The following is a 13189-nucleotide window of genomic DNA, read 5'->3' as shown; positions in this document are numbered from 1 at the left end:
GACAGAATTGAGAACAACTATTTCTTAATGATGATTAATCTTCTCACCCAACACTGGAGCCTTGTAGTGACATATCATCTGGTGTATTCATTTCTGATGTGTAGCCAACAGAAGCATTAACTGTTGCTCTTACAGATGATTCGAGTTTCTCGACAAGATTAAATTCTCCCATGGCCTTCAACTGTGTTTTCAGTCTGTGAATATCGACTCCTCTTCCTTCTTTGTCTCCCAGACTGGTTAACAGAGAAGAAAATTCAGTACAAACAAAAAGAAATTACAACATTTAATTAAGAAATAGAGGTAAAAAATAAACACACAGCCTCGAAACTATGATAGCAATAAAAAACAAAGAAATGTTGATTTATGTCAATGAAAAACAAATACTTGGAAAGCATTATATAAATAAACAATGTAATAAAGGCATATAAATAAATAAGACAAAAACAACACTGACTGGATAACAATTAGCACAAATTTAAATCAATGTGTTAATGCAATATCCAATATTTCCTATTTTATTTCATCTACAATGACAAGCATAAAAAATTCAACACTTCAAATAAAAAAAACATATTTATTTTACATTTCTGTGAATTTCATAAACATGTTATCTATTACTTTATGGTTTAATTTACTTACTTACTCTGTGGCGCTACAGTTCTCATAGAATGTTGGCATCCTTATATAAATCATTCCAAGCTCCTCTATTTTGCGCTTATATTCGCCATTGTTTAACTCTGAGCTTTCTCAAGTCACTCTCAACCCCATCCATCCATCTTGCATATGGCCTTCCTCTACTTCTTCTTCCTCCTGGTTTTCCTTCTAATGCAATTTTCGACACTCTTCTATCCGGCATTTTGCAGACATGACCCAGCTATTTCAGTCATCAAATTTTTATAATAGCAACCATATTCTCCATACTCCTCAGTCATTTATTTATTGGTCCAAATATTCTCCTTAATATTTTCCTCTCCCAGAGATCAATTTGTAACTCTTCCCTTTTTGTCAATAACCCAGGTTTCATTGCCATAAGTCACAATAGGTCTTATCAATGTCTTAAAGTAATATAAATAAATAAATATATATATATATATTGGAGAAGATTGGAGAATGCTGGGTTTGCAGTGAAAGACTTGCCCATGGTCAGAACACTTAAGTATGTATGTATGTATATTTTTTTTCAGTTCAACATTTCTGGATATGTTATTTTTTTATTATATTCTGCAGTGTGTAATATCATATACTTCCTATCATTAATATTATAAGATTTAATACTAAGTTTTAAAACAGTTAGCATCCTGTTTATATACAAAAAGGAAATATTTCTTTTAGTTTGATTTACCATAATTGTGTAAGAATGACAGAAGTATCGCTTAATTGATATTTACAATAAATTTAATCATTTTTAAGTTAATATTTATTCACTCTAACATTTGGCTTTGGATCACTGCACTTCACTGGCATTTCTTTTTTTACCTTTAAAGTGTGTATTACATCTCGTACATTAATAACGGCTTCAAATCTCTCAAGCATGTTCCTGATTAATGTCGCAATCTCTTCCTAAGCAGTTAGAGCCCATTCTTCTTGAAAGGCCTCCCTCAGATCGTGTAGAATGTTTGGCTAATGCTGGAGGATCCTTCTTCCCATTTTGTCTAACAGATGTTCAACAAGATTCAAATCTGGGCTTTGAGCAGGCCATGCCATGACATGAATTCCTTACTGTTGCACATATCAAGTCGCATATACTGTAGTTGGGTGTAGTCCTGTAGTAGCATGAAATCATTGCAATAAATGAAGCAAAAGGCACAACAACATGCTAAGAAGAACAGCTCTGTCCTTGCCATCAGGCTTATTCCTGTCCTCCAGTGCAGGGAGGAATACCCGTTCCATTCCTCTGTGTTCCTCCTCATCCACTCTCTTTCTTTGCCACCTGATAACCACAGGCAAAATGCGACTCAACAGTTCATACCGAGTTACCCTATACCAATTGAGCTATTCGACCATTCACATCACTTTAAGTTTGGAAACAGTGTAATCCTGAGGCAAATCTTAAATATATAAGTTAAAGATACAAATGTCGAGAGGTTCATTTAGGCAGTACTGTTTCTAAGATCTTGTTTGTACAAACAATTACAATAATTCATCCTCAGAACGTATTTTAAACCACTAGGCTCATTTATCCTCAACACACAGACTTATGTATTGTGTTCAATAAACCAATGTCTTTCACCATGCTCGATATTTTCTTTTGAATAAAAATTGGCTTTTCAAACAAATTCAACTCTTGGGTACTACTTATGCGCACCAAGATATGGATAAAACTGTCTTGCAAATCTCTTGCACTGAAATATGATTCAAAACCTGCGAGAGGAGTTTTAAATCTAGCACAGCTAAGCAGCAACCTTAATGACGTCCAGAAGACAGTGGCGGTTATTCAAGTGAAGTACATGAAGGCCACCTTCACCCCTTTTTTCGTGCTTTAATAAAATATATTTTATCAATAAATTAAAATAAAATGAATCCTTCACTAAACCATATTTTGCTCTATTTTTTAATATCTTGTTCGGCTTAATCCGCTCAGTTAACGTTCACTGCAGCACTTCACATGAACCCCTCACCAGCCAGGCCACGTGGCTAGCAGACCAGCTGAAGGTCCGAATGAGACTTTCCTTTTGGCCTTCAGTAAACACACCCGGTTGCCATGACAACGAGTTGCTTACTATGAATTACCGGTCCCTTTTGCGAGGCTATTATGAGGGTCTGTGGAGCAGGCATTCATCTCCTTTCTCTATTCTTGAAAGACAGAATCTCTCTCTCGTCCAAACATTGGATCAGGATGGCAAACTGTAATATTTTGCAACTAAATAAGAAAACATAAAATATTCTGTAAAGAAGTTAAATATTGTTTAAATTTAGCATATAAGGTATATATTTTGGTATTTTTTAACGTTAGCATCTCTTGAATATTATGTTTTGTATGGATTTTGAAATAATTTGAGTACCCTGTAATAAAGAAAGTTGGCATAACATTTGAAACTACGTTGTACATTTGACCCGCGCTGACCAACGATTTCGCTTTACGTATTCTTTGTTGTGACAAGTGCAGCGAAGTGTGAAGGTGTTACTACGTGTATTAATGCGATGAAAACATGAATCCGTTAAACGATTAAGTGTGTAATCTTTTGGAGACACCGTTCTCTCGTTGGTGTGCAGAAGATAAGCAAGATATTTTAAAATACCGCAGAACAACAAGTCACATTAATATAACTATGAAAAAAGTGAAAAGTGGTGGTCGGTCATACAATATTCAGTTTCAAGATTCGTGGTATACCGATTGCAACTGGTTATGTGGGAGTCACTATAACGAGAAGTTATATTGTTGGCCTTGTCTTCTTCTGGGGAACAAGAAACCCGCTTGGAATTCAACTGGATTTTGCGATTTCAGAAATGTCAATCGCGGTCTTTACAGCCATGCAGATTCAGCTGAACACATTAAATGTATTTTGCAATTAAAGGCCCTGCAGAAGAACATGAACACCATTGCGGATGCACTAAAGGAAAGTTATAGGTTATACGTAAGTCAATTTAATGAAAACGTATGTTTAAATAGACTGGTAATGCACACCGCAATCGATACGGTATTGCTTCTAAGCAAGCAGGAGTTGGCTTTTCGCGGTCATGATGAGAGTATTTCGTCACAGAACAGGGGGAATTTCAAAGAATTATTGGCTCTCATTTCATTGGCCCTATGAAAATTAGAAATCACTATGAAAAAATTAGGCCTGTTCTTTCTGGGAAATCTAAAACGATTCAAAATGAAATAATTGATTGCATTTCTGAACGCATCAATGAACTTGTAAGAGATGAAATTACTAGTGCCCCTTTCTTTTCCATTCAAGTGTAAGTTTTCTGTTCAACAGCATACTGCTTTGATTTAATCGTAGCTACTGATTTTACTGGATAGGTAAGCTTATATCGGAAGTTGCATGTTCCGAAGTTGATTTAAAATATGAATACAGTTTACGATTATGATTGTGATTTTGAATTTTGTTATGGGTCCTATTTCTTGTGCACTCTTTTAATTTGATGTGTTGTATAAAATGTGTTAGATTTTGTCTTTTTTATGTCATGTGGACTTGTGGTTGTTTTATTATGTTGTGGTATGTATTGTGCGGAAGTTTTGCTGGGACAGTGAATTCTTCGGGATTAAGGGGACGTAGCTTCCGAAAATGTTGAAAATTTGTTTATTTTATATGCTGTGCTTTTCATAAAACTTAAGAAAATGGTGAATATATTACATTAATTCAATATGACCATCGTATAGGTTACAAAAGCATTCGCGACGTCACGGCTATATAACGATACCAGGAAATTACCTAGAATTCTATTGACCTTCACCTAATTTATCCGGCACGAGCCGCCACTGCCAGAAGACAAAATTTATCCACTAATTAGAAAGTGAGTTTGGTATATGAGGAGAATAACTGTTTGAAAGCATTTTATACTTGAGAGAAACAAAATTATTATTTTCATTTGATCTGTGGCTGGACAGTTTGTGAGAAAAACACAACTTAAAATACTATGGGATTTTTTTTGTTAGTGGATTCAGCTTTATTTTTCTTCTCATTTCTCGAGAGGAATGAAGATACGAACAACAATAATGTTAAAGAACACTAGTCTGTGATGTGCTATTTTTCATTTTTATAAATCAGATCTTAGTCTATTTTAGCCCTTTAATGAAATCTACATTCTCACCTGATATAACCACGTGACGACCAATTTAATATGTTGATTTCCATATATTCTGGGTCAAAAATTTCCAATTCCTCTGCATTATGAGAATAACTGTAGTCTTCTTTTACATGCTTTGCCAAGGTCTCTAGACTGGTGGCATCCAAGGATTCACAGACATGGTACAGACATTTTCTCGTGCAATTTACAAAGAGGGATGACTCTGGTGAATATGGCAAAAATCTCATCTTTACATCCCTTATATTACAACCGAGCTTGTGCAGTATTTCATAGTTCTGAATAATACAGAAAGCTTCTAGTAGTTTATTTTCCCATGTTCCATCTCTCTGAAGTGTAATCCAAGGAGTCAGAAAGTCAACAGGAATCAGACTTCCTGCAAGTCGAGCACGTTCAGATATCCTCAGATTCTGCAGCACGTAGTCTACATCATCATAAAGTAGAAAGGCCAAAGAAACCTGCACAGAGCAATAAAGACGAATTATAAGAAGGTCAAAGAAATCTATAACACGTGAGCTCAGTTTTTTTTTTTTTGAAAGGAGACTAGATGACAAAAAACTTCTCAACCGAATAATAGCGGGCATTTCCCATATTTATTCTGCATTTAATTTCCTCCCGAGTGTAATATATAATGGTTACTGTTGCTCCATGATATTTGAATTCTTCTATCTCTTCAAAGGACAAATTTCCAATTTTTATATTTCCATTTCGTACTATGTTCTGGTCACGAGAGATAATCATATACTTTGTTTTTTCGGGGTTTACTTCCAAACCTATCTCATTACTTACTAATACTGTACAAAAATGAAAGTGGAAGATATTAAAGGTCAACTGGGTGTCAATAAAGTCTTCTTGTCATCTCAGACATCTTTGCATTTGGAGTTTTTGCCATTTCGCGAATTAAATTAAACTTTTCTGTGAGTGAAATCATTTTCCATTTTGCAGTCACTGTATTGTAGTAATATGTATTGTCATGGTGAAAATGAGCACAATAAGTGACTGATTCTATGATGGATGGTTGCTACGTCCATTACTGAATGTGATTGCTTATCCTGTTCTGCTGTGTGTTATTCTGTTTCTGATTGGTTTTTGCAAAGAGCGCAAATTAGCAGACTAACAGACACTCCTAGGACAGAAATGCAGCTTCGTGTAGGTGTGGGGAGGGACTAAGAATTGTGTGGTCCATTCCATTAACACATGGCGGCAAGACAATGTCATTTTGGGAAACAAATATCCTTAAATACAAAACTACGAATACATTTTAAATTTAAATTATGTTTTATTCAATGACAATCGCAACTGCCGAGGTTATATCAGCATCATCAGTGTGCCGGAATTTTGTCCTGCAGGAGTTTTTTTACATGCCACTAAATCTAGTGACATAAGCCTGTTGCATTTAAGCACAATTAAATGCCATCGACCTTGGCCAGGATCGAACCCGCAACTTCGGGCACAGAAGGCCAGCACTATACCATCTGCGCCACCCAGGGTGACACTAATATGACTACATAACATAATAGCAAAAGCATCTTTAAAATACAGCAGTGAAAACTGGATTTTGAACCCCAAATTACAAGCAGACCAAATAAGATTTCTACGCCCGTCAGGTTTAACAAGACTAGACAAAAAGAGAAATACAGATAGGCCTATAAGAGAAACATTAAGGGCCGATTGTATAAACCATTTAATCTTAGATCAGAGGTTAAATTGATCCTCGTTCTAGCTGAACTTGGAATTTTGTGTTGTATAAAGTCTAATCAGAGATTAATTTGTCTTAAACTAAAGTCAACTTTGACTGAAGAAATTTCTCCGATTAAGTTATATGATCCAAGTTCAGTTATTTCTTTTCTGTTTGAAATATACGAGTGACAGACTGTGCAAATAAAATATCCATTATTATTAATATTAATAGATATGTTAGGTACATTTATATATATATATATATATATATATATATATATATATATATATTTCTTTCAATTTCTTGCCTTAATACACAAACATTCTTATATTTTATAAGGCTCTATCGTGTTCAGAAGTATCAAATAACATAACCTATAATTATATTATGTTTATAACAACCAATGGATATGATAGATACATTCATAAATGTTCAATTAACTGTATTACTAAACGAAAATTGTCTTTTTATAAAGCTTTATTATGTTTAGCAGTATCAAACACCATAACATGATAACAACTTGGAGAACAGTCAACCTTCTTCTTATTGTCCGCCATTATTTACACTGCACAAAAAACCAGTGTCTCCAACAGAGTGTAAAACGGAAAGTCGCCAAAAAGTAGTTGTAAAGTCGCTAGATTTCTCATTATCAACAAAGAAAGATTAAATTTTGTCACTATGGGGTGCTAAAAAGGTCACTAAATCCCTATTTAAGCAATATAAAAGTTAAAAGAAATTGTTGAAAAAGAGTCGCTAGATTGGCAACACTGAACAAACCTGTATAACATGGTCCGCGCATCACTTATTTCACCTGTTTATGCGATGTTGCCAAATCCTTTTCACGTGAACTTAGATTGCGTTTGAACCAAGGTAATTTGATCGCAGAAAAGTTTTATACAATAGAAGAAGTGTCTGAACTCGGTTCACTTTTCGATCTTCGATCAAAGTTGATCTTTAGTCAGAGAGTTTTATACAATTGGGCCTAAAAGTCACAAACATCATTCAAGATATTCAGACGCATCAGACACACTGGCAGGAACATGCACAGACCCAGAAACAAAATTTGGGCCATCTGAATTTTCCAAGTTCCAGTTATAACATACTGCGCATGCTCAGTGCAGTATGTTATAACTGGAACTTGAAAAATTCAGATGGCCCAAATTTTGTTTCTGGGTCAGTACAATGAATGACATCAAATTGACTACCAACGAAAGTATTCATGTCAGAACTCAACATGGGCCCAGCCCGGCCTACAGATCAGGCTAGGGTTGAAATTCACTTATGTTTGTCAGGTTAGAACCTTAAAGAAACGCAAATCCTTTTCGTTTCCCGAATTATATACTGATTAAATAAATAATACGAAGATTTTAATGCATGCACTGATTAGATGTCCACCCAACACCCATCCAGAACAATGAACTACCGGTATCGTAAGTTACTGTTTAATTCGGGTTCATATTTCATAACGGCATTTGTCTCGTCTCTACTCTGTCTTAAAACCCAGAGAATTAATTATTTGTTTTACTTGAGAGACTGGGAGATTACTCTTTCTCATGCTCCCATTGGAGTCACATCTCTCGCAGAAGTTCCTGACCCCTGTGCCTCTGGCCTCTACTTCATCTGCTAGTCTTCGGGTTTCATGTCAGGCTTGGATGATAAATTATAAGCTAATCTCGGGTTTTGGGTCAGGTTCGGGTGTGGTTCTGATCGGGCCAGGCCTAAGAATTTCGGCTCATGCAGACCTCTAATTCATGTACTAACCAAAAGGAAACCGAAGCAGAGGAAGCCATAACAACACTGGGTTAATCAAGAACACCTTGGGACTTAAGAACAGGTTCAAATGAATCTAAATCTAATCTGTTCATATGATGATGATGATGATGATGCCTAAATTCTTGGAGCCACAATTTAACAGACCCAAACACTACCGACTGCTCTGTACTTATGCAAAACTAGCAAGAAAACTTTACAATCCAAATCTGAAATTTATAACTAAGCCAAAAGGCAATTGTTTTATCTTATACTTCTTTTAAACTGCTGAGATTATTCACAGCAAGGGAGATGAAGATAAGATCGTACTTCAGTAATAATGGAATGCGAATGGCAGAAGAAACAGATTACTTCTTATACTTGTTTTGTCTACCACAAATGTTATAAAACCTAGCAGAAATGAAAGCCTCGTATTTTTAAGAAGTCAACAGCTGAGTAATGAGTCATGGCACAAGTTGACTGGACAAGATATGGGAAAAGTAACAACATATGTAACGAATTAGTATCTAATATAAGTTTAGATTAAAAAATCAGACCATAATTTGTTTTGCAAGAAACAAAAATATTAAATGTAACTGCTAAGTAATTGTATACAAATCCAATATGTTGCCCACAGAGGGTCAAGATCTACTAGCCCACTGTTGGCCTCACATCCATATGTCACAACAGAATGGAGGTAACATGTGGTCAGAACAATGAATTCACCAGTTGTTACTGCCAAGTGATAAATACATGAAAACTGACAGTAAGGTTTGACACAGCAGAGAAATGTACTTTTAAAGTTGCAGAAATCCAAATTAATTGGGTATTGCAGGAACAGCACATGTCACATGTGTGGTGTATTGACATGCGCTGTTTCTGCAATCCCTGATTCAAATGTAGAAAACTTGGTAGAATAAGTAGGCTACAATCAAAAACAAATACATATGGACACAAAATAGAATATAAAGACGTAAGTGTAAATCATGGGAAAAAAAGCTGAAGAAATGGTGGAAAAGAGGGATGAGGGTTAGGCAGAAGAGAAATAGAGAGAGAAAGGCGAGGAGGAGGAGGAGCAGAAGAAGAAGAAGAAGAAGAGGTAGTGAAAAAGAAACATACCTTTTCATAATATTCCAGGCCCTGCAACTCTGTTATTACTGCTTCTTTCGTCAAGTTTTGATGGAGAAATGTAACAAAAGGATATCCAGAAATAGTGGTGTCCATTAAGCCAAATGCATCATTAGCCAGGCTGCTTGAGCTGCTTCTCAGAGATCTTTCTTCATCAAGCAACTCACCAAAAATGGATGGAATGTCTTCCTCCTCCACCATTTCCAGAGTTGTGTCTGAAATTGTCACAAAAAACAGTTGCACCTATCTTGCTAATAAAGCAGAAGAAGCTAATTATTGACTGGAGACAATTTATTAAGTAGGTAAAACTGAATTGTTCTTAATCATTTCTGGAGAAATATACTGTCAGTACCATATCACTTATAACTTTATCTCGCACAAAGAAAAAGAAAAATGCCAGTTTTTCAAATAAAGATATATTCATTTTTGGTATAATTTATTATGTAATTATAGATGAACTGACAATGAATATGAAGAAAATCTGTTCCATAGTTTAAAATAAATCATGGTAATTAGCAAGGGACTGCTGGTTTTTTACGAGGTATGTGACAAGGTTAGTGGATTAGTTGAGAGGATAGCCTATCTAAGTGACATGAGTCCGAAGAATATGTGAAAAGATGTAAGATCATTGAAATAACAACATTATTCTTGCAATGAGGAGGGTGGGCAACCCTAACAGAATAATTTGATAATCGATTACAATGAGATAGACACTATCGAATAAACTGGTGAGTCCTATAATGCATCTGTTCCAGTGCTGCCACATCATATGATAATTATCGTTTTGTATGATAGTTTAGACTCTTTTATCATGTACAACAAAATCTGCAGGTTAATCCCTTAAAACACGATAATTGACGGCTTTAAGAATAGGCCTATTCATCTTTTTTCTAATTTCTTGCAAACGAGGTGGCAACATTGATTTGTCTTTTTTTTTACAAAGACTACTGATAAAAATAAAACTTCCTAGTATGAGGAGAAGCTTTGTATATCTATAATATCTCTACAGAGAAGAAAGAACTTAATATTTCTTGGAATCAAAGAAAAGAAGAAGGAACAGGCATTGGAAATATACGAGACTGTAATGAAAGAGTGCTGGGACTGGTTCAGGATTGATATGAGTGATGGACAAGTAAAAGAAGCATACAGAATCGGGAAAAATGTAAATAGACCTATTTTAGTTAAATTCTCAAGTATAATGACAAAAAAAAAAAAAAAAAAAAAAAAAATTTTGAACCCTTAGTTGCCTGAATGGTACTTGGAAGTACCGTGACTTATTTTGCTTACTGGAAGACCTGGAAGAATAACAAACCGCCAGAAATTACGTGCAACCTGATAAATAAAATCCATCAAGGATACTGACAGTACTGTACAACATTCAGCAAAGAAAACGGATTTATTTTAATTTTTTATGTCAGGCAACTAAGGGTTTAAGTACTTAAAAAACTCAAATATTAGACTGGCACACGATTTTGAATATGAAGTAACATGCAGGAGAAGAATACTAATTCCTTTTATGAAGGCTGTAAGAAAAAAAATAGTCATTTTGCTAGATTATACAGAGAAAAATTAAAGATAAATGGGGAGATGTTTGACGTGGAATTCTGTTTGGAAAATTTTAACCATACAGAGATAGGGACAAATATTAATGAAATGAAAAAAAAAGGGACTGAAAGAGGAGATAAGGAACACTGTAGTAAAACATACAATGGGAGAACTATTTGGAAAACTAGAAGATGGACAGGTCATCACACAGGAAAGAATAGCAAATGATGGAATGAAACAGTCAGCAAATTACAGGAACCAGGAAGAGAGGCCAGCAACCAGAGGAAGAAAGAAGAGATTTGAACTAAAATAATGACGATGACACCAGGTAGACAAGGGAGAACCGAAGGAAGGCATACAGGAGCTGAGAACAGCAAAAAGAATTCAATGAATCCAGCTGGAAGAACAAATATGGGTCAGCAATTACAAAAGGGATCGAGAGATGAAGTAACATTAGTGACACTGAATAGAGGTATGTCAGTGGAAAGAAGTAAGGGAAAGAAAAGTTATAACTTAAGAGGTTGGTGCATGAGTGACGAAACAGAGGAAAGTGATAAAGTGAAAATGGTAATGGTGAGAGAAAAGACGGTGAGACAAGGGAATAATAGTGAAAAAGGATGACAAAGATACAAGTAATAGCCAGGGAGTGATAATAAGTAAGTAATGATACAAACATTATAAAGAAAGTGGGAATGGAAATGTAATGCAAGTGTAGAAACCAGTTCATCTGAAAATATACAGATTAGATTAGTTAGAATAAGTGATCACTGATCAGTGAACATTAGTGATTCAAGTGAATAAATAGGAGGACAACTATGGAAGAGTTCAACTTAATGTAAACAATATTGGGAACAATTAATAAGGAATTGAGCGAAAGTGATTGCTTAGTTAATGAGTAAGAAGAAGATAAATAACTGAGAATGGGAGGGAGTAAGTAGAAAAAGATAGGTGCAACAGAGGTGAGAGAAGTGGTAGAAACGTGATCAGGGTTATTTATATATGTAATAACCTTATGCTTAAAAAAAAAAAAAAAAAAAAAGCAGAATATGTATCCAAGGGAATGATGGCACTGTACACAGATATGTGATGGGCCATCATGATCGATGTAAGCTGGTGGTATAAATATATCATATCATATCTGCAATATGATGTTGGCACTTTTAATGATGTTGGTGGCAATAAGATCTTTCAAACTTTATCTTGAATGTGATGGCCCTCTCTAATTCGTTTACCGGCATTTTCTAAAATTAACTTGATTGAAAACAAAAGTTAGCAACCTTCTAGTTATTGATACTACGAATGCCCTGTTATTATCCTCAGAATGGTGTTTGTCACTGGTGGTTGTGACAAATTTCAGCCAACAAATGAGAAGAACAGTCTGATTAACTATAATTCACTTTATCCTGGGGGGGGGGGGGGGAGGGAGTCGGCTCTAGAGGAAAGCACCAAGGCCTAGGCAGAGAAAGATGAAGTGATCTTTGAAGAGGAGTTTTAACGTGTAGGCCTAACAATAATAAGGACAAATTTAGGTTAAAATCCTGCATCCAACGAATAAGGGCATTTTATGTGTTTAGTGTTTTCTTTTGTGTGGCGTCCATTGATTTAATATATATTTTGAAGCACATGGTTTATGAACTAATATTTGGCAGCCGGCATGGAATATTTTCACTTGATTCGTGGGTCAGTTAAATATTAATTTGTCCTCTATCTATATATGTATGTAGGCCTATAATTATCATTACTACTATTAATTCTAAAACAATTCATATTTCAATAAAAGTTAGAGAGTATGAAGTGAAGTGCTATACTGGCAAAAGTGCTATACTGGCAAAAGAACCAGAACTTCATTTTTTAAAGTAGTACCTATGTATAAAATTTTGAAACTCTAGAAAGGAGAACAATTTATTAGTATTGTACGATAATTTTGCCAAAAAACGATAATTTTTAAGTGTTTACACGATAATTTCTTGCAAACGGGGTGGCAACACTCATCTGTTCTTATTATTCACATCTAATTTGATCATAAATAGAAAATTATACATACTAGGTAACATAAAGAAATGTGTAAAATCACACTTTGATGTTATTATTGACATCGGTTGAGTATTGTTGTTCAGTCAACTGTCGAAGACAGGTTAGAACCTTAAAATTGACACCAATAAGGCATCACTCATGAGGCAAATAAGCCAGGGTGGCTAGTTCCTTCCCCTTCCAATCGCTGACTAGTAACATTTCACTGAACAGACTTAAGATGTATACAAATAATAGTAAATTGTTTTTCCTCTGACACATACTGTCAAGTGAGACAGACTGCTTGGTAACAGATGGTGCAGTATT

General features: G+C 35.1%; 1 protein-coding gene across 1 annotated transcript in view; it reads right to left on the bottom strand.

Moving 5' to 3' along the window:
- Dredd (Caspase-8 Dredd) overlaps positions 1-13189 on the bottom strand; it is a 30043-nt gene that overhangs the window by 16066 nt on the left and 788 nt on the right. The window contains exons 2-4 of the mRNA XM_069815207.1: positions 9299-9522; positions 4756-5207; positions 48-233 (exon numbers count right to left, since the gene is read on the bottom strand). Coding sequence (XP_069671308.1) covers positions 48-233; positions 4756-5207; positions 9299-9522 — 862 coding nt within the window. The remainder of the gene's footprint in view (positions 1-47; positions 234-4755; positions 5208-9298; positions 9523-13189) is intronic.

The sequence above is a fragment of the Periplaneta americana genome, chromosome 16 (genome assembly GCF_040183065.1).
Source record: "Periplaneta americana isolate PAMFEO1 chromosome 16, P.americana_PAMFEO1_priV1, whole genome shotgun sequence".
NCBI lineage: Eukaryota > Metazoa > Arthropoda > Insecta > Blattodea > Blattidae > Periplaneta > Periplaneta americana.
The sequence above is the reverse complement of the archived record's forward strand: the minus strand, read 5'-3'. Positions and strand labels throughout refer to the sequence as shown.